Here is a 21,836-nt window from a genome sequence, read left to right on the forward strand (position 1 = left end):
GCTGTCTTTAAACCACCACGTCGTTATGATATTGACGTGGTGTGACGCCCGATGGCAATGTACGCTTGTACCACGCAATATTACTGCCATATTACATCTCGTACTGTATACAGGACGCGTAACAGGACGCGACCTGTATACAGGACGCGTATTTTTGGGAAGCATCAACGTTACTTTCAGCGCAGCTCCAAGCAGAGGCTGTTCTAGCATATAATTGGAAAAGGCCGTTGCTATAGCGTTACTTGATGTATTCGCTATAGAGATGAATTCGAATTCGATAGTGCCGTCTGTTAGTCATTGTGTCGTGATAACAGCATAATCAACATATTAGTTTTTTTGTATTGAATTGCGTTCAAGTGCCATGTCTGTGTTGAATGAATACCATGAAAGAAAGAAAAAAAAAAAGCAGAGGCGTGGCTGTGTGGTAGAACACCTGCTTGACACGCAGACGGCCTGGGTTCGATTCTTACTCGGACCCAACATTTTTATTATTTATTTTATTTGCAGCTTTTTCGATTTTTCGGTCACGGACAAGATGATTTTTCGCTCACAACCAACGGTGCCGGCGCCGACGCCGACGGCGGAATTTCCGCGATACGAGGTCTTTAACGCTATCGCGTTAAAATTGAAATCCTAACCCGAGTTTTTATGATCGCGTGGGGGTCCTTTCGTTGGGCTGTTCAAGAGGCTGTCGGAACTATAATAAAACGGAGCGCTTTCGTTAGAAGGCGGCAGAAGGAAAGAAAGAAAGGAAGAAAGAGAGAAAGAACGAAAGAAAGAAAAAAGAGAGAAAGGGAGAAAGAAAAAAAAGAAAGAAAGAAAGCACGAAAGGAAGAAAGAAATAAAGAAAAAAAGAAAGAGAGAAAGAAAGAAAGAAAGAAAGAAAGAAAGAAAGAAAGAAAGAAAGAAAGAAAGAAAGAAAGAAAGAAAGAAAGAAAGAAAGAAGTAGGTCAGGCACGCCCTCGCCTAGTTCGCTTGTTCCCATTTCCTCAGTAGAAGGGCTCCTGGTTTTTAGATGTGTAGCATCTTATAGCGGAGTTCAGTCCGGTGGTGGTGTGCGGCATGACCACCCTTACTGCGCATGCGCAAGGCCCCTCCACACACCTCCTCTCCCATCCCCCTCTCCACTTCCCATTTCCCCTCCCTTTCCCCATCACCCTCTCTCCTTTCCTTCTCCCCCTTCCCTGTATCCCTATCCCCATATCCCTCTCCGCATTACCCTCTCCCATCTCCCCCTTTTACTCTCCCCGTTCCCTCTCTCCCCTCCCCCTCTCCCCTCCCCTTCTCTACTTTCCCTATTCCCTTTGCCTCTCCCCCTCTCCTCTCCACTCTCCCTCTGAAACGCGGGCTCTACATGCCGAAACGTTGCTTCGCATCGTCTCAGGTCCCCTTTAGCGGGAGATGGTGTGATTTTTTTTCTCCTGTACCATTAGCCGCGTTGGATCACTCCCCGATAACTACCAGCGGCTGCTTTTTGGGAATGCAAAGGCGATAATAGGCTCTTCGTAGGAAGGACTGCACTTATCCCTTATCGACCAACCATTTGGCTTTTCAATTAAAAGTTGCATGTTTTAATTTCAATAGCTACTGCCATTTTCATGTCTCTTTTCACTTTCAGACGGTTATTGCTACATAAGGAGTAATTGTAAAGATAGTGAGCGAATATCCCACATGTCATATTTTTGAAGATTTTCGAATATTTATTTAAACACCCGGTGTATTCCAAATATCTAAAACGCAAAACTAGTGAAAAAAATAGTAATGACGAAAAAGAAAAGTCACTTGCAGATTTTCTTACCCTGTCACTGATACAGCGCCCTGCTTGGCCGCTATGCCGGGTGCTTTTAATGCGATAACAATTATATGAACACTCTCGGCGGATTTTTGCCGTCGCTGTCATGTTTCGTAGAAATCCCAAATCGATAACATCCCCCCCCCGACCCCACTTCTTTTAGGCACCGCCATCGTCTTCCTTTTCTTTTTCTTTTCCTAACGCTGCCATCAAGTTATAAAAAAAGGTCAGGTGGTCGCGCTTGAGATGGATGGGATGTGATTACACGCTGATTATACTACATGCGTATCAGCATTTTTGCAGCGGCGTTGCTGAGCTGTTCGTTATGCCCTGCGCAGTCGACAAAAAATATCAGCAGCAGCCAGCGCGCTCTCTGGCTCTCTTCGTTTTCTTCATGTTCTTAGTCAGTCTTCATGCTTAGTAATGACAGTCAAGCTAAGATATGCTAAGGTCAAGCTGAATAAGCCAAGGCATGACATAATCGCGAAAGTTAAGGCCATGCTACATAAGGCCTCCCTAATGAGCACCTTTCAAATTATGATCATGTTGAATAGGCCTTTGCGGAGTAAGACCTTGCTAATTAGCACCATATTAATTATGACCATTCTAATTACATCATTCCTAATAGGAACCATGTTATTCAATAGAGCCTCATTAAGATCATGCTTATTGAGAACCTACAGAATAGCGTCATGGTAATTAAGATGTTGTCAATTAGCAGGGCTTAATTATACTGTAACCTAGCACCATCATAATTAGCGATGTCTTAATCAGTGAGGGCCTAAAACGGAATATTTAACGAGACCTTCCTAAGTATGTCCCTAATTAACACAATTTTAAGTACCAACGTATTAATTGTATTAATTAGCAAGTTCTTAATTAACATACCTTTAGCAATGCCGTAAATAGAATGGTCCTAATTAGCGTGTTTAAATTAGCTTGATCTTTTTGCTTAGCTTAATTGCCTTGACTAATTATGAATACTGACCAAGACAATGAAGAGTACGAAAACGCACGCCGGCCGCTGATAAGCGTTCCTTGCCGACTCCGCACGGCATAACGAAAAGCTTCACAGCTCCGCTGTAAAAATGCCGATAGGCACGTAGTGTAATCGGCATGTGGAATCACATCCCATCCATCCCAAGCGTCACCACTTCATCTTTTCTTTATAACCTGATGGCACATTTTGGAAAAGTAAAAGAAACGATGACGATAGCGGTGTTCGAAAAAAGCTGGGGACGGGAGGGGGAGGGTTATCCGGTTCCCGGAAAAACCTAGCAGACGGCACCTGCCCACGACGGCTCATAGCGCGCATGCGCGTATTCTCGTTCATTTCGCCGCTGCGCTCCGTTGTACGGCGCTTATCAACTCGGCGGTCGACGCTCGCGCGTCCAGGTTTAAAAAATGGGCGACTGGTCATAAGAACACAGTCATACCGTTTACTCAGCGAATGGCACACTGTTTGAAAAAATTTGCAGTGGCTTAGCTCGGCTATGCCAGGATATACGTAGCGTTAGCAAAGGTTCAGCTGACTATTCTTGGCTTTGCAGATTGTCTAGGAATATTAGCCTTCTTCTGTTCATTCTTTGTACGCTGAACCGTTAATTTCTAGGCCACTATTTCGGTATCCGAAATAGTGGCCTTCTCGTCTCTTCTGCGCCGCTGAGCAGCATTTGCGCTCTCCTTCTCCATGGCGTTACCCACCTGCAAACGCGAGTCAGAGGAGCTATCTAGCGGCTCCAGCGCAATGTCAGACGGCAAGTGCACAGTGAAGGCGAATAGCTGCGTGTGCGCCGGCGCCAGTGTGTCTGCCATGGCTACGACGTCACTCCTCTCGAATGCGGCGCAAACCAGCAGCGGCGAGTCGCGCGCGCGGCGGGGGCGAAGTCTGCGCGCGCGCCGGCGCCAGTGTGTCTGCTGCGGCTACGACGCCACTCCTCCCGAACGCGCAGACCAGCAGCGGCGAGTCGCGCGCGGCGGTGGCGCAGAGCGTGTGAGATGGCGGCTCGGTGAGCCAGTTGTGTGACATCACTGATCCTCGCGCGTGCGAAGCACGGCTCGTGAGGATCCAAGCGAAATCGGCTCCGGCTAGGCCAGTGTAGCTAACGCTACAAAACGTGGCCAAAAGATGTTGGCAAAAAGACGTAGTTTTTTCGTCCCCACATAAGCTTGAGTCCATACGCGCGAAAGTGCAGAAAAGCACTGTAAACATAGCAAAGGCAATGAAAGGGTTCCTGGCAACTGCGAAATTAACCATACTTTCCACTATACAGATTGCAAGCAGGCCATTGTCTATCACATACCATTATCATGCGGAAAAACATACATTGGCCAGAGCGGAAGATGTGTTAACGTTCGTCTTAGGGAACACGAAAGTTCATTGTCAGACACAAAGCCATTCTCTCTCGCCGCCCATTGTCAGGAATGTGACTGCCCGCCCTTCCTTAGCGACACTGTGGTACTGTCACATCATAAAGCACAAATTGCAAGAGAAGTCACTGAGGCCTTCCACATTCGAAGTAAAGGCGATAAGTGTGTCAGCCTCCCATCTACTTTGCTCAGTGACGCAGAATTTATGTACTTATGCAGCACTGGCAAAATATGATACCACAGTTTATCTATATTTTCTTGCCTACGGGCTTTTCGTACGATGTGTATCACCTATATATATGCTTGTTTTTCCCAATCAAATTTAGTTGTTAGTCAGCGACTGTCTCGCGCTCCCATTTCTTCGTCCTCGTCCTCTGTGCACTGTTTCAACCAAAGATGAACGCCTACCAACTTGCTCAAGTTTCCATTCCTATGCAGCGCCTCGGCCTCGTTTTTGTGTCTGTTTTCTTTGCAATAATTCAACAAAGTTTTGTGGTTTATTGATGATTTCCAACGCTATAAACAATACAAAAATCTCAGAAAAGGCAGATTCATTTTTATCTAGTATGTTGACGCACATTTGGCACCAACTTCAATTTTCCTTTGAACTGTAGGGGAACATTGCGAGAGGCGAGGACGGAAAAAGGCACCCAAGCACGTAGCGCTGTGCTGGGTAACTTCGCAAAACTCTTTCGTGTTGGTTAACTTGGCAAGAGTAGCGCTGTGCCTTTTTCTATGTCTTTCTCACTGTTCATATAACTAGCCGACAAGTTCACCCTTCAAGACTCCAGGTTAGTTTTCCAATTCTCCCCTTCTTACCTATTGTGGTGTTTGTCTTATCGGGCCAAATGTTCAGCTTCGGTGTGGCATTTGCCAGGAGTGCGCGAATATTTAACCTCCCTAGTTGTTCACATTTCGTTACGTGCCCACTGCCTTACAGACCGTCTTGCGGACTGAAATGTTCGTCAGTGGAAGACTGGAGGAGAACTTCACAAGAGCTTCTGAATTCATACCAGACCGTTGGCTTCGTGTAATCGGCGGCCGGGTACCCGAAGCTCTGGAAAATTGGGCGATGCACCCTTTCGCTTCCCTGCCATTCAGCACTGGTATACGGATGTGCATTGGAAGAAGGATAGCCGAACTAGAACTCTCTATTCTTATAGCCAAGGTGAGCAAGCGGATAATAGGTTTCACTGTCTTATCAAGGATAAAGACTTACAACCTGTGCTCGGTCTTTGTCTTTTCGCAATAGCATTGCCTTTTGTACGATAGTGTTAAGCGCGAGACAGACGGTTCGATTTTGCATGCGATGTGCCGGCCGACGCAGCGGTGGGGGAGGGGGAATGGTGGCTGTCCGATGATATGAAAGGTCGCCATTCCGGTTAGCCCACCGCCGTGTCGGACGTCGCATCGCATGGAAAATCGTACCGTCTGTCTTGCCCTTTAACCTACTATATGGGAAGATATTATAATTTTTCGCGCATACTGCTTTTATTTTAGAGTGCCGTTGCTTGAGCACTGTACGGGCTTGGGCCTACACAAAAACCCGGACCTGGCCCTGCCCGGCCTGTGCGCCGGGCCGGGCCAGGTAAAGTAATTTTCACGGTGGGCCCTGGCCGGGCTCGCGCCTGAAGGTGTGGGCAGGGGCCGGGCCCGGGTTTGAGGTGGTGGGCTCGGTTCGGGCCGGGCTTGGTCTTTGCTCCGTCCTTAAAGGGACACTATAAAGTTAAACACTGAATCGGTTTACACCGATAAAGTGTACTCTGAGAACTCGACTGCCATTCATTTCACCATGATGGGTTCATTAATTGAGGAGAAAATCAAGGTCAAAGTTTCATTTTTAAATTTCGCCCTGAAAACTCCACGCGCAACGTCACGGATTTCAAACTGTATTTTTCGTATTTTGGGACTTTAGCTCAACGAAATTTCCTGAAACTTGGTATGTTAAATGTATGGCCCCCTCAGGAGGTCAATGGACTTTATTTTCACCGATTAGCAACAATGTGGGCCCCAGTAGACACTCAGAATCTATGACGTCACGTAGTCTGCTATGACGTCACGTAGTCTTGTCGCAGCGACCGTCGTGATTTTGCAATTGTAAAAGAGTAACTGACTGATAATACTAAAATCGTTCTTCTCTTCAGTGTCCCTTTAAGTTTGTTGCATATACGTCGTGCATACATAAATGTTTCACATTTTATCGCGAAAAAACGCCTTTTTTATGTGGGGCAAGCTATTTGGAGAAATGTTATCACCGACACCTACAGAAAATTTTTTTCCTCGTTGCATTTTGGGCTACTTGATTTATCTGAAACAGGCGAGCTAAAAGTAAATTTACCAGTCTCCTATATAATTAACATATCGGTATTCTGTGCCTTATTTGCATTCGGTTTATTTTATATTCCAAATGTTATTCTGCAATCACAGTATTCATTGAAAATAATGAATTTATACCTCTAATTTATCGGCGCAAGAATGATCAAAGAGCTCCAAAGCGGGGACACTTTCTTGAAAGTTTCAGCCTTCCACTTAAGCGAAAGGACTGCACGTAGTCTCGTTACATAGAATTCCTATAATGACATTCTTTTTCCCTGGTTCCGTCACGGCTCCCAGCGGTCACGTCAGGCGAGATGGACATGCACAGCCTGCTTTGTGTGACCACATTGTTAACGTCTGAGCTCTTTCTTGTTCCGTTATATTGGTGTTTTAAATCTCGCTTCAGCTAAGGGGCTGTATTCAAGTAAATTGACTCCCGCAGGGGAAGGGACAGTGGCGAAGATAAGAGCGGAAGGCGGGGGGGGGGGGGTGATAGCTCGTACACTGCTAATCAGGGCTTGGTTAAATGATGGCTATATCCACAAAACTTGAAGAAAAATATCCGGTTTGCTGGCTGTATATAGCACTTTAAGCGGGACCTGACTGGGAGTGTACCAAATGTCAGCTAACGTTGCCATTTGAAAGACCTTTTCTATACCTCATATATGGGCCATTTTTTGAAGGGTATTCGTCGGCAGAATTCCAACAACATATGGTTACATATCTCCAAAATGACCAAAAACCGAACGCCAATTCTGAAATGTGGAGTTTTGTTTAACGGTTATGTAGCAACACATGGTGGGCGCATGGGTGCCTCACGAAAAAAAAATGCTTTAGCGCTGTCATGCCTGTGTAGCTTAAGAAAGAACTTATCAAGAAAAGAGTGGGACGAAGACAGTCATTTGCGGGCCGCTAGCGAGAGGTTTGCGGGCTGCGTGTTTGAAACCCCTTCGCTATATAGTGCGAGAGCCACACGATACCGCCGCAACAGCGTTTGAATGTGCAGGGATAGCATATGCCCATTAAACAAGGCGTGGAGCAAAGTATATTCGCTTGACAAATATCTGGCTTGAAAAAGACAATTACGAATTCCGTGCCGGGTGCTGTTCGTTTACCTCGAACCATATGCATCCAATGAGTAAGCGTCGAAAAGCTTCTTCGCGCCTTTATAAACGAACTGGTGACGAACCCCGAAAATTGATCGAAATCGCGTCGTCAACCTCATGCCAGTTTTACCCGCGCCGTGCAATGACCACCTTCTACCAGTACAACATCGTTAGGAAGGCATACACCATCATGTTATGGAAAAAAAGAGCACAGTGGAAACTGTGCATGACATACAGTGCTGAAAACTGCAAGGAGAAGCCCTCAAAGAGGAGTTTTATAGGTGACATTGAAGAATGACACGACGTTTGAGAACGAGAGAAATAAAGGGTGAGCTGGACAGCTATGTTCAGTCTGCAGAGGTCCACAAAGATATTCTAAATTTGTTCCAGTGGTCGAAGGTAAGAACAACGACTGCCGACGCCTGCAGAATTCGCAAGGTTGATGTGCGCCCCTGCGGCTAGCGCAAGCAGTGCGATAAACTTTACCATGGCAGAGTATGTGATGCAACAGCGCATGGAGTCCTTAAAGGCGGAATCTCTGGACAATTTGATTTTTTGCACAATATCATGTGAAGAAATAAACTATAAAATATGCCAAAAAAATTTTTATACACTCTTATACTAGCAGTGGTGTGATATCTGAAAATATTGCCATGACATATAGTTCTTTTCTTCCTTTTTGCTGCTTATACGTTTTTTTAATCACAAGAAGAATTTTATTACACCATAATATGCAAAATGCGTACACAAATATTTGGACCCATAGCCTACGCGGCTAGTGATGGGTCCAATAGAAAAAAAGGTTATACGAATTAGCAGCCTTGTGCAGAAAAAAGAAACAAAAGCGAAAGTATCATCCATAAGCCAGAAGTGTTATAAAGATTCAATGACCCATACTAAAAAACAAAGAATATTGTTACTACATACGTGATTTGGGTATGAGCATCTGTGTAGTGGGAAACAGGGTGGTTAGAGTAGAAGAGGACGTTCGGCTAGTGAGAGAGGCCTCCGGTACGCGTCTGGGCAACACCTTCGCGTCTACCGGTACGTCGCAGCTCAATAAAACCTTTTGTAGACGTAACAGAGTGGTGGAGGTGCGAGGTACAGCACGTCAACGTACCACGGAGCCACAGCTGCTTGAACTTCGCCGGAGCCGTCGTCTTGCCGGTCTGCCGCCGACAACATTCGTCATGGCCCAGAGCGGCGCAGGTCAAGACTCAACAACCTCAACCACGCAAAGGTCAGCGCCGGCTGCTCCTCGGCACCACTATATTGAACCCCGCTCGTTCGCGGGCAGGGCAGGAGAAGATGTAGACGCGTGGCTGACGCATTACAAAAGGGTGAGCCGGTACAACTGCTGGAATTCCACCGACCAACTGGAAAATGTCGCGCTGTTTCTCACGGAGACCGCCCTGATGTGGTACGAAAACCACGAAGAGTTCTTAACGACGTGGGATCTTTTTGCTGATGAACTCAAGAAATGCTTTGGCGACTCTGATTCGAAAAAGAAAAGCGCGGAGCGAACGCTGGCTCAAAGAGCTCAGACTCCTGGGGAGACGTGCACCACCTATATAGAGGAAGTCCTGAAGCTTTGTAAGATCTTGAACCCGCAGATGTCTGAAGAAGACAGGGTCGGACACCTCCTGAAGGGTATAGCAGAAGACGTCTACAATTTTCTGATAGGTAGGGAAGACCTCACCTCCGTCTCCGCCGTCCAACGTCACTGCCGTACATTTGAAAAGTTGAAGACTCGTCGCATTGCCCCGAAATTTGGTAGGCTGGCCAATGTAACAACGGTCGCCAGCGTCGACGTGAGCCCGCCCGCCGACCTCGCCGCTACTATCCGGGCAATCGTGCGCGAAGAGCTACAGCGACAAGACGTATTGGTCGACGACACCATCCATCGTCCGCCTAGCTGTCCAACCTACTACGCGGCGCCGTTAGCTCCTGTGCCACCATCGGTATGTGTGACGGACATCAGCGAAGCTCACACTTCGTGGCCACGTCAGGACTCATTCACGTCTGACCAGCGGTACGACCAACGCTTTCGTTCCGGCCCCGCCCCACAGAGGCGGGCAGTTCCCGTTCAGCAAGCTGGCCCACTGCATTCGGTTAGACGACACTTCACAGCACAGCGCTCTCAGCAGTGGTCCGGCGAGCGTCCACTACCAGTCTGCTACAACTGTGGCGTCGAAGGCCACATCGCCAGGTACTGCAACTACCAGCAGCCGCCGAGGTACGACCGATCATCGAGATTCCATCGGTCCGACTCTGCACGAGCCCCGACGTTCCCGGGGAGCGCATCTCACGAGATACCAAGACCGCTACGAAACCGTTCTCCGGCCTCCGACCGCAGTGTGACACCACCACCGGTCCCTCGTGCCAACCGATCACCGTCTCCTCGGCGCCGGTATCCCTCGCCTCCTCCGGAAAACTAGTCGGCGCGGCCGTTGGAGGTGAGGTCGCTGGACAGTCTTCGATTTCAACCGAAATACCTCCTTTAATTTGCATGCTTAAAAACAAGGTTCCTGTGCTTATCGATGGTGTCTCAACAATGGCCTTAGTGGACACAGGTGCAACCGTGTCAGTGATGAGTCTTGTGTTTAAACACCTCCTTGGACGAAAAATTATGTTCCGCTGGGACCGTGCTGATACGTTTCGCGGAGTTGGTGGAGATGTATTACAACCTGTTGGAGTCTGTACTGTGGCTGTTAGTTTGGGTTGTCAGAAATTTATTGCGGAGTTTGCTGTTCTCTTTCAAAGTACGCATGATGTAATTCTGGGACTCGATTTCCTGAAGCTTTGTGGTGCCACTGTCGATTGCCGCACAGGAGAGATGACAGTAGATTCAGCTGTTCCAGTTGCGTTTATAGAAAACCCGCCTTGTCAGGAAAGTACCCTTTGTGTGTCCATGGACACAACTGTGCCACCCTTGTCTGCCAAGTGTGTTCCTGTCGCCTGTTCCCCTGCAACCGAGGAGACATTTGACGCCACCGTGGAGCCTGTTCACCTCAGTTGCATAAAGAAGAATGTTTTAATACCCTACTGTACCTTGTCAGTTGTGCAAGGGCGTACTGGTTTATGGGCGGTCAACTGCTCCGATGAACCTACGGTACTGCCGGAGGGTCTCAAATTGGCCGAGATTCGTCAACATCAAGTATTCTCGCTTGCCATACTTGCAGAGAGCAGCGATTCCTCAGATAAACCCGATTTCGATAATCTTCACGCCAGGGACACCTCTATTATGGCTATGATTGACAAGTCTCTCCGCACCAACGAGCGTAATGAACTGGCGAGTATTCTGCGCGAACATGCCGGTCTTTTCGATTTCGCACAGCTACAGGCTCCGTCATCATTCCCTGCTTCTCGTATAAAGCACCGCATAGACACGGCATCCCATAGACCTCTCCGACAGAAACCATACCGTGTGTCGCCTTCGGAACGCGCAGTGATCAATGAACAGGTTTGCGAGATGCTAAAGAAAAATGTCATTCAAGAATCATGTAGTCCGTGGGCCGCTCCCGTAATTCTAGTCAAGAAGAAAGATGGAACATGGCGATTTTGTGTTGACTACCGCCGCCTTAACGCGATCACCAAAAAAGACGTATACCCACTACCACGGATTGATGATGCTATAGACTGTCTTTCATCAGCCTCTTATTTTTCGTCCGTTGATTTGAGGTCAGGGTATTGGCAGATTCCAATGCACGAGGAAGACAAGGAGAAAACGGCATTTGTTACACCAGATGGACTTTTTGAATTTAATGTGATGCCGTTCGGACTGTGCAATGCACCTGCAACTTTTGAGCGCTTCATGGATAACATTCTGCGTGGTTTAAAGTGGGAAGTCTGCATGTGTTATTTGGACGATGTTGTGATTTTCGGGCGCACTTTCTCTGAGCACAACACACGCCTTGGTCTCGTGCTGGATTGCCTAAGCAAGGCACGTTTGGTGCTCAATTCAAAGAAATGTCATTTGGAGAGCGCCAAACACTCGTCCTTGGCCACTTAGTAGACAAAGAAGGCATACGACCGGATCCCGCGAAGACGGCCGCAGTTGAGGCGTTCAAGCAACCTCACTCGGTTAAAGAACTGCGCAGTTTTTTGGGCCTTTGCTCATACTTCCGTCGATTCATTCCTAACTTTGCCAATATCGCGCACCCGCTCACGTGCCTGCTTCAGAAAGGCGTGCGGTTTGACTGGACACCGGAATGTACGTCCGCTTTTTCTGAGTTGAAGTTCCTTTTGACGTCCCATCCCATTCTTCGACACTTCGATCCTCTGGCTCCCACAGAACTACACACAGACGCTAGCGGTGTTGGTGTAGGCGCCGTCTTGGTTCAGCGCTTAGGTACCAAAGAACACGTCGTCGCGTATGCAAGTCGGTCGCTCAGCAAGTCCGAGCGCAACTACACCGTCACAGAGCAAGAATGCCTCGCAGTAGTCTTCGCAGTGCAGCGCTTCCGGTCCTACCTGTACGGACGCCCCTTTACCATCGTCACAGACCATCATTCTCTCTGCTGGTTGGTCAATCTGCGTGACCCGTCTGGTCGCCTTGCGCGTTGGGCACTCCGTCTACAGGAATACGACTTTACGGTTTCCTTTAAAAGTGGTCGTCGTCACGCTGATGCAGATTGTCTTTCGCGATTACCGCTCCCGTCGACGGACTGTGACGCGGACAACTTCGACACCTACATCGCACCATTGGACCTACCATTTCCTGATACCAATGCCTTTAAGACTGAGCAGCAAAGGGACGACACCATACAGCAGCTCCTTGCTACCGAACCACAATCATCGGCGACTCGCTTCTGCATCCGCGACGGGCTAGTGTACAAAAAGAACTACGCTACGACCGGCTCACGATATCTTCTCGTGGTTCCGAAGAGTCTCCGCGTTTCCGTCTTGCAGGCTATGCATGATGATCCAACGTCCGGTCATTTAGACACAGCGAAAACTCTTAGCCGGCTTCAAGAAAGATTTTACTGGCCAAGAATGCGCCAGACGACGGAACACTACGTCTCTAGTTGCAACGAGTGTCAACGTCACAAGCGCCCTACAAGTGCTCCTTCAGGGCGACTACATCCTGTGCCGCCCCCTAGAACTCCATTCGAGCAAGTTGGGATCGACCTTCTTGGGCCCTTTCCGCGGTCTTCTAATGGAAATCGGTGGATAGTCGTATGCACCGATCATTTAACAAGGTACTGCGAGACAGCTGCCATACCATCGGCAACTGCAGCCGATGTATGTTTATTTATGCTCCGTTTTGTGGTTCTACGACACGGACCTCCTAAAATTGTTATCAGTGATCGTGGGCGACAATTCACTGCAGACGTGGTGGAAGAGATGCTTCGTGTGTGTGCTTCCACGTTTCGGCACTCTACACCATATCATCCGCAAACAAACAGTCTAACGGAACGAACTAACAGGACTCTCACGAACACGCTATCTATGTATGTCTCATCAGACCACCAGAACTGGGACAGCGTTCTACCTTTCATCACTTACGCATTTAACACCGCACAGCATGAAACTACCGGCTACAGTCCGTTCTTTCTTCTCTATGCTCGGCCGCCTCGTCATACCCTCGATACCGTCTTCCCGTTCTTGGACTACCATGATCCCTGTATATCCGAGATCGTCTGCCGTGCAGAAGAAGCCCGACGTCTTGCTTATTTGCGCACTCTTGCTTCGCAAGATCGCTCGAAGGCACGTTTTGACCGTCGACGCCGACACGTGACGTATAATCGCGGTGACCTAGTGTTGCTGTGGACGCCAACTAGAAAACGCGGGTTGTGCGAAAAACTGCTGGCGCACTATGCGGGACCTTATGTTGTTACAGACCGTCCAAGGAGGTTAAAAAAAATTCTGGAGCGGAAGCTCTCGCAACGCCTTGCCAGCACAAGTGAAGCCAGCTTTTGCCCACCAAAGAGCTCGGAAACACGCTCTTTTCTGGTGGTGCCTACTAAGAGATCAAATGGCTTTGATCTGTTAGTATAAATACTACGTTAATTATAAAATAAAAGATAGTTGTTGCCGACAAAAGTAACCCGTCGAGTGGAGTATTGGCGATTGATCTCCAATAAAATTTGCCATGACTTTGAGGCTTACTGATGAAAACCAGTAACACAAAGACACGCTTGGAGCAGTATCTGACCCGTCAAAGTTGCCATATTAAACTCGTCTGGCGTTTGTGGAAAACGCTCGCTTTCCTTCGCCAAATGTCGATGATTTATCGTGCCCCTACTAAGATGGCGGCCGCAGCCGCCATCTTTTGGTGGGCACGGCTTCACTCTTGCGCAATAATCGCCACTCCAGCAAATTTTTTTTAACCTCCTTGAGACCGTCTAAGTGATTTAACTTACCGCGTAGCGCGTCTCCATTCAAATGGCCGACGGTCTGCAAAGACTGAACTTGTCCATGTAGCGCGTTTGAAGCGCTTTCTTCCTCGAGAGACTGTTTGACTCGCCCGGTGGGCTTCGTCTGCGCGGAGGGAAATGTTACTACATACGTGATTTGGGTATGAGCATCTGTGTAGTGGGAAACAGGGTGGTTAGAGTAGAAGAGGACGTTCGGCTAGTGAGAGAGGCCTCCGGTACGCGTCTGGGCAACACCTTCGCGTCTACCGGTACGTCGCAGCTCAATAAAACCTTTTGTAGACGTAACAATATATATTCACTATGAACACAATAAACATACATGAGAAAATTTTAAAGAATAAATAAAAGCTCAAGGAAATACCTGGTTAGAAACGAAGTATTGTTTGCAGGTAATGTCAAAACTTCTTGTGAGTTTTATTTCAATAGGCAAACTCTTCTACAGCTTAGCACCAGAAAATTGGATTAGTATCCCACCATACACAATCGAACATAAAGGAAGGTTAAGATTACCGAAGCTTGCCTGCCGTGTGTTTAACGACGGGAACGTGAAAAATAGTATGGGGCAGGGGCGTGTTTGTGTTTATTATTTTATTTACTAAACAGGAAATCTTGTAGTTCCGTACGTCCGTAAACAGCAGTATACGCGGTCTCTGAAATAGAGTACTAGAGGGCTAATGACTCGGAGAGGAAGTAATCACACGCACAGCTTGTTTTTATGATCGGATTAGCGGAGTAAGGTATGTTAAGTACGTTTAGCCCCACGACTCACAACAATAGCTGAGGTGGCAGTGAATTAGACTAAAATATAATGTTCGCAGCAAACCTAAGTCAATGTATTAACGTGTGCGTATGAGAGTGTAACAGCTGAAAGACAACTTTTTGCAAACGGTATTGATTTGGTCTCTCCAGTTAAGTTACTATCAAATATAATGCCAGGATGTTTAATAGTCCGAACACATTCAATGGTGTGATTGTTTAACGATACGCGAATTAAAATTTAGCGTTTATCGATATGCTAATTGTAAAAGTGCACGTGGTGCACGCGGTTCTTTATCATTTTTATCTATAGGTTTGTGTAGTTGCAAGGTAAGGAATTTGGCTTTCTTCCTCTATTTCTCTTCCTGTGGCAAGGTGCTACTATGCTGAAGACACATGCTACATATCCAGAAGGGTGCACGATCGGCTTTGTCGTTAGAACATGTTTTAAATTTCGACAGAGAATGCAACAAAAACAAAGGGAAGAGGGCGTTCTGTTCTCTGTCTCTTCTGTTTTTATTGCGCTCCCTATCGTATTATCTTCTGTGTTTATTGCGCTCCCTATAATATTATCTGCTACAAAACGCCCTCCCCATGTATTTGCGGAAGAAAGAGGTACAGTATAGCACTGCTGAACAAACATCCATTGTGCCCAGTATTCTGCTCATCTGTTTCCACCGTAAGCCCCTCTTTACGAGAAATTACCGTAGGTTAAAGTATAATTGTAGCGACACATGCGTCAACACAGCGTTTGCCACTTAAAACACCTTGTTATCGATTCTATGTTCGGGCAACACCACCTAGATTAGTGGTTCGGGCACCTGTCGGGCCCGATCTGCGGTCGGGCCGGGCCGGGCCGGGTAGGCGAAATTTTTTCTCGGGTTAGGACCGGGCCCGGGCCTCGCTTTGAGTCTCCCGGCCGGGTTCGGGCGGGCAAACTTCAACGCGTACAGTGACCGGGCCGGGCCCGGGATGATAATCACGGCCCGTGCAGTGCTGAACTCGTTTCGGTTAACTTCCTAATAAAACATATAATATCAAATTCAGTTTGCAATGGAGACGCAGCATTTCTCAGTACCATGCGTCACATGATGCCTTAACTGGTGCCTTAACCAGCCTTTTCGATCGTGCCAGCACGCATCTTCACTATTCTGGTGTGGGTTGTTCGTGCGATACGCTGTGTTATGCAGGGTATAGCGATGATTTTTAGGGGCGAAGCTCCTTAAGGCGGCACCCGTTCGTCCCTCGTAGTCGTCGTCGTAGTCGTAGTCGTAGTAGTCGTAGTGCGTAACCAGTCTTACGCTTTGACCTCCAAGGTGGTGCCGGTGGGAGATTTTTCCTGTGCGTTGTTGAACAATAAAAAATTCGCAGCGTTAGCTAAAAGGCGACTTCTTCTATCTCTCATTCCCATTAGCAGCCATTCTTTACCTCCAAGGTAGTGCCTGGTGAGATTTCTCCTGTGCGCGATTAAACAATAAAAATTTTGTTCAAAACGCCGTTGATTGATGAAATAAACCAACGAAAGACGCCAGATGTTTTGTAAAAGCAAAACGAAAGAACGCCAGATGTTTCTAAAGCAAAACGAAAAGACGCCAGCTGCTTAACGAAAGACGCCAGATGTTTTATAAAGCAATGGTTTTCTAAACAATGAAAATTCACAGCGTACATGTAAAATTAAAGTGAGCTGCAAGTCGTCATAACTCATCGAACCTTTAGTATAAACGCGCCCGATCTCACGTCGGTGATGATGTACTGGGCAGAATTCACGGAAGATTCACGGTTTACGGATGAACCTCCGCAGCTTCGCCCACTCATCATCATTCACTCCGTGGATATGCTGTGATTTTTTTTTGCGTACGTGACACAACATTGAAATGGAAGAACTTTCGCGGCATTCGCCAGCGGCATTGACATGAATTCACCTGTCTGTCTCTTGTATGCGCAGAATACAAATGAATGCTCCTCATTTGTACAGTCAAATGGCAATGCTCCAAAAGCAGCGGAGGTACCACTTTACAGCAGCACATTAAGACCGTGATTTGCCGTTACGTTCTCGGCGCTTCGAATTTCCAGATCATGCGAGAGAGCAAAACAATACCTAGTATTTCTGATTTAGCGTAAACATCTATCCTCATGAAATTACAAGACGCAAACAAACAAGAAAAAACAATCGAAAGGAAAGAGCGTCAAACGCTCATTCCTTTCGCCTGTCTTTTCTTGGTGGTTTCCGTCTTGTAATTTAAAGAAGCATGCAACAACTATCCCAAGAGGTTTAACTGACGTAAACTTCTAGTAACAAAGAATTCCTGACATTCGCAATGGGAAACAATAACTGAGTACTAAAGCGCAAGTACTGATGTGCACACATATACATATTTTGTATCTGGATAATGGATAGTACCTTGAGGGTAGTTTTGTTCATACTAATGCACAACATTTTGAGGAACCCGCCACGGTGGTCTAGTGGTTATGGTGCTTGACAACTGACCCGATGGCCGCGGCGGCTGCATTTTCGATGGAGGCGAAAATGTTTGAGGCTAGTTTACTTGGATTTAGGTGCACGTTAAAGAACCCCAGGTGGTCGAAATTTCCGGGGCCCTCCAATACGGTGTCAATATCGTGATTTTGGGACCTTAAATCCCATATATTATTATGAATTACTAACCCGATGGTTGCGGAAGCGAATCCTCGCCGTGGTGGCCGCACTTCGATGGAGGCGCATTGCTAGAATCGACATATTTGCACAGCGATAAGTGAACGAGGACGTATGAAAGGACACAACACAGGCGCTGTGTTGTGTCCTTGCGTACGTCCTCGTTCACATAGCGCTGTGCAAATACGTCGATTCTAAATCACCGACTAGCCCGTGCTGCCATTCTAGCAATGCTAGAGGCCTATAGAACGAAGCAGCGCGAAAAGCAAGAACACGCTCGCAGGGAGGAATGACAAGAACAAGCGCTGACTTTCAACTTTTTTAATCAGAAGTAAAACATATATCCATCACACCGCCGAACGGTGCATGCGCAAAGAAAATTTTCAGGCCCTTTTTTTTCTCTCTCGCTCAAAGCAAAGCACACCCATGGAACATGCTTCATGCTATTCCAAGATTTGAAATTTCCTTCTCATGTAGTGTCACCAACGCCTGACTGAGTGACACATGCTTGCGACATTTTGGCGATATTTGCGGCCTCAACAAGTTCACGTGCTTTTTGGCTCCTGTGTTTGTACAAAATTGATGTAGAACAAACAGGAGTACACCCACACTGGCGGCAATGCAGTGGCGGCAATGCAGTCTACGCCTATGGGGCCTGAGTTTAATGAAATTTCACTTAGCCTAACGCGAATTTGCCGAGTACATTTACGTCCGTGATGTTAATGTAGATACTGCTACCACTGCTACTACCACAGTTCATGAAAATCTTCAGAACGCTGACAGGGAATGGTGGTGTGATGGTACTAAAAATCTTAAGGTCCACCTGAAGATTTTCAGTTCCACCGTTCCCAAAGCGTTTAGAAATGTAGTCAGTGATGCATAAAAACGTTATAGTTTCAAGGATTTTCAAGCATGAAAGCTGTATATCCCACTGTACTATTCAGTGAGTGCTGAACTAAAATAGCGCGAAAAAGTATTCCATGCTCAATAGATAATACACATGAATGTTCTTTTCTTACCGTGTCGCGAAGAGTTAATAATTACTATACACGCTGATATACATTTTTATTCTGCGAAAAAGCATTTATATTGTCACCCTCAAATATATTTCGAGATCGTATGCAAACTCTGGTCATTCTCTTCCACAGATATTGAAAGAATTCAGAGTGGAGAACCACCATGGGGACATAGGCTTCCTCTCACAGCGTACGAGTCGGCCAGAAAAGCCGCCTAGGTTCCGTTTCATTAAACTGGAGTAGCAAATGCGTTAGAAGCCATTTCTTGCTTGTCAAGACGAACTGTAATAAAGAGGGTTGCAAAGTGCTTACAGTCGTGCTTGTGTAGGTTATTTGTGCTCCAGTGTAACGCCCTTTTTCGTATTTTGTACCAACTAATACCCTTTTCTGTGTTTCGATATGACATTGTCGGCTCCCCACCGTACTGAAGTCACTTTTTGGAGAAAGTAATAGCCACCCATATTCGTTTGATATGCTTACTGACTAGAACAAAAACGAGCAGTAATGAGCTCTGTAAAAAAACAGGTTTCGAGCGCCTTTCCTTCATTTTCTCATTTCCTTCATTTTCTCATCATTTTCTAATGGTTGCAACATTTATTACGTAATTACAAAAACGCATCTAGAAATATTTGGAGTGGTAGCATACGCGCCCCGTAAAACTCATCGTTGCACCAATGACTTGCGCACCTGTCGAATATTGCTGTATTGAGAAAGACATTTTTTTAAAGAAGAGTAAATTGCAAAGTAGATTGTTGCGCAGAAAAGAAGAAAACGTGAAATAACTGTATTACAAAAATATGCGTAATAATAATTTTTCTATTGCGTGGTTCATGCGAAAAGCAGCCGACAAGTTTCCAGGGGCGAGATGCCGCATTTTCGTCGGCGCGTGGCTGGTCCGGATAAGCCCACAGCAGGTGACGGCGCATGTTTTTTATTTGTTTCGTACTGCACATTATTGACCTGACGATAAAACTGAAGTGCTAGGCTGGACACCACACTAATGAGCAAAACAAAAAGTGAACGCTATGCTCGCTTAAAAACCAACTAGTGCTTACATATTATACAACACTTTCGCAATAGAAATTTCAATCACCCTTTCATCATAAACTATGGAGCGCGCAGGAATGTTTCAATTGCTGCACCTTCCGTGGTATGTGCTTATAAAGTGAAGGGAAGGAAATATGTGAAGGAACCGGTGAGTTACTACTTATTATTTCGCTTGCTAAGCAGGAGATCCTGAACACCTACCAAATAGTAAACAATATTCTAATGAAAGAGTGTGTCACTGGGATTATTTACCAAGGCAAAAGCAATTCGGGAACCAACCTTCGTGGATGGAATAACGGTACCAGGTAAGTTGTGCATGTTTGGCAGTAGGATCCACAACTAAGCTGACAAGATAAATACAATACAGCAGTCATGTTGCGGTCAAATTAGGATAGTCTCTCACGTCACAATATGTAATAGCGTAAGCAAATCTTGTAAACGGTGTGCACTGAAATTTTCCGATAAAGGTTACTATCACATGCAATTGCTAGGTATTCAAAGCTATGGAGAGGTTCAACAGTTCGGTTGTTAAGAAAAGCAGAACGTCGTCATATGTTCCCGTTTCGAACGATCGCGATATCGTTATCAAGCGAAACTGCGCGATGTTTAATGAATTCGGTATGTCAGTTCCCCCGCATAGTACGTTTTCCTCGTGTTATCTCTTCTTTTTCTTAAGCGTATCAACGAGGTTTTTCTGTAATATATCATTGCAACTTACATTTTTTGCGCCCGAACGAAAATTCTCATACGAGGTTTTGGTGGTTCTTCACCCCCACCAACATTTTCAAGCCGTACATACATTCGCGTTTGACCAGGAAGAGAATGAGTGCCGTGATTTCTTTCATGTACTTGTAAAACGTGCCAATAAAGGCTGTGCGACAACGATCTATTCAAGGCGTCACGTGACGCCAACTGGCACAAAGTGTGTTCCACACTCGCCGTCATTTCTACGAGTGGCGCTAGCTAACTGCACCAGGAGTACACGCACAGACATTACACTGTATTGATGCGAAAACGAATGTTGTCATCGTCATTACCAGAAATACCATATAAAGTGGACAGAAAATGACCACCCCTTCAGCTCAATCGGTAGAGCAAGGAATGCGTTATCCGAAGGTTCTACTGGTCCATACCGGCACCAAGTTTATTCTACGTCCGCTCTAATTCCATCTTCGTTGGAAGCGCAAAACTAGACACAGGGACAAGAAAGAGAGACACTACACAAGCGCTTAACTGCAACTAAGCTTTTATTCGAAAACGCTAACATATATAAAGGTAAAAGATTGAAGAGAAAACACAGAAGCCCACGTGTCATGCCAGTCCTCACTCATTATTGCCTAACACACCATCCAAAAAACAAAGTTCTTTCTGTCTAAGCGAAACAGACTGTGCGCTAACACAATCAAAATCATCCCGTTTCATTTCTGCAGCTTCAACTATCAATTTCTTTAACATATCCCTGTCGCGATACAAAATGCAAATGTTATCAAAGTATGGCACGCAACCACGATCATTGCAGTGGATAGCCAGGTGGCCATCGGCGCGTTTCTGCACCTTATTATAATGTTCTTTTACGCGCTTATTGTTGCACCTTTCAGTTTGTCCAACGTATGCGCGGCCACACGACAAGTGTGTTCAATACACAACATTCTGTGCACACGCAACCTAGCCACCACAATGGTTGATATTGCAACAGTTCTTTCTTTCGAAACAGAGCAAGTTTCCCTACACCTGGTTTCAAGGCTGCGCGGATTTTATCCCTAAGAAATTTTGAACGGTTGGTCAGCCTCTAACACTAACACACGAAATGGCAAATTCTAACACTCTTAAGTTGCTTGACCTGACATTAGTTTTTGGATAACCATGTCTGTTGGTTTTACGAGCCCAAGAGTGGGAAACACTTGATACCTTTCTCTTCTGCACAAACCAAAGTAGTAAATAGGTCCATTACCCATATGTGCCTTCACTCTTAGAACAGAGGGAGTGCCCGACGCCCTTTGCGAGAGCTTTCGCTTGTCCCGTTGGGCACTCCTTTTTCCGGAGTGAAACAACGCTCGCTAGGCAGAGAGTGAACCAACGCCTGCTCATGGAGTGCAGTGCTACTCCTGAGGTAGAGTGAAAGCACTCCTTCACGGGAGTAAAACTATCACATTAAAACAGCTTTGGAAGAAGAATATTCGAGCGCAAAAAATGACACATTCTTACGCTCACACATTCACACAACCAAAACACGTATAGCGCTCGCAACCACAACGCGTACATTCAAACAGGGCCTTCCCGCTCTCTTAGGGAGAGACATGAACGCAGGTGTGATGTTAGTGAGCGTTTCGCTAGACTTTTACGTCAATACTCGCTAGAATCCACGCCTGCAGGCACGAAGTCCGCTCGGCCGCTGCTAGT

General features: G+C 46.4%; 1 protein-coding gene across 1 annotated transcript in view; it reads left to right on the plus strand.

Moving 5' to 3' along the window:
* Positions 1-18,694, plus strand: part of LOC119402349 (cytochrome P450 CYP12A2-like) — an 83,822-nt gene extending 65,128 nt beyond the window's left edge. Inside the window, exons 6-7 of the mRNA XM_037669496.2 lie at positions 5,103-5,330; positions 18,522-18,694. Coding sequence (XP_037525424.1) covers positions 5,103-5,330; positions 18,522-18,632 — 339 coding nt within the window. The 3' untranslated portion in view covers positions 18,633-18,694. The remainder of the gene's footprint in view (positions 1-5,102; positions 5,331-18,521) is intronic.
* Positions 18,695-21,836: the final 3,142 nt, after the last annotated feature.

The sequence above is a fragment of the Rhipicephalus sanguineus genome, chromosome 8 (genome assembly GCF_013339695.2).
Source record: "Rhipicephalus sanguineus isolate Rsan-2018 chromosome 8, BIME_Rsan_1.4, whole genome shotgun sequence".
In the NCBI taxonomy this organism is placed as follows: domain Eukaryota; kingdom Metazoa; phylum Arthropoda; class Arachnida; order Ixodida; family Ixodidae; genus Rhipicephalus; species Rhipicephalus sanguineus.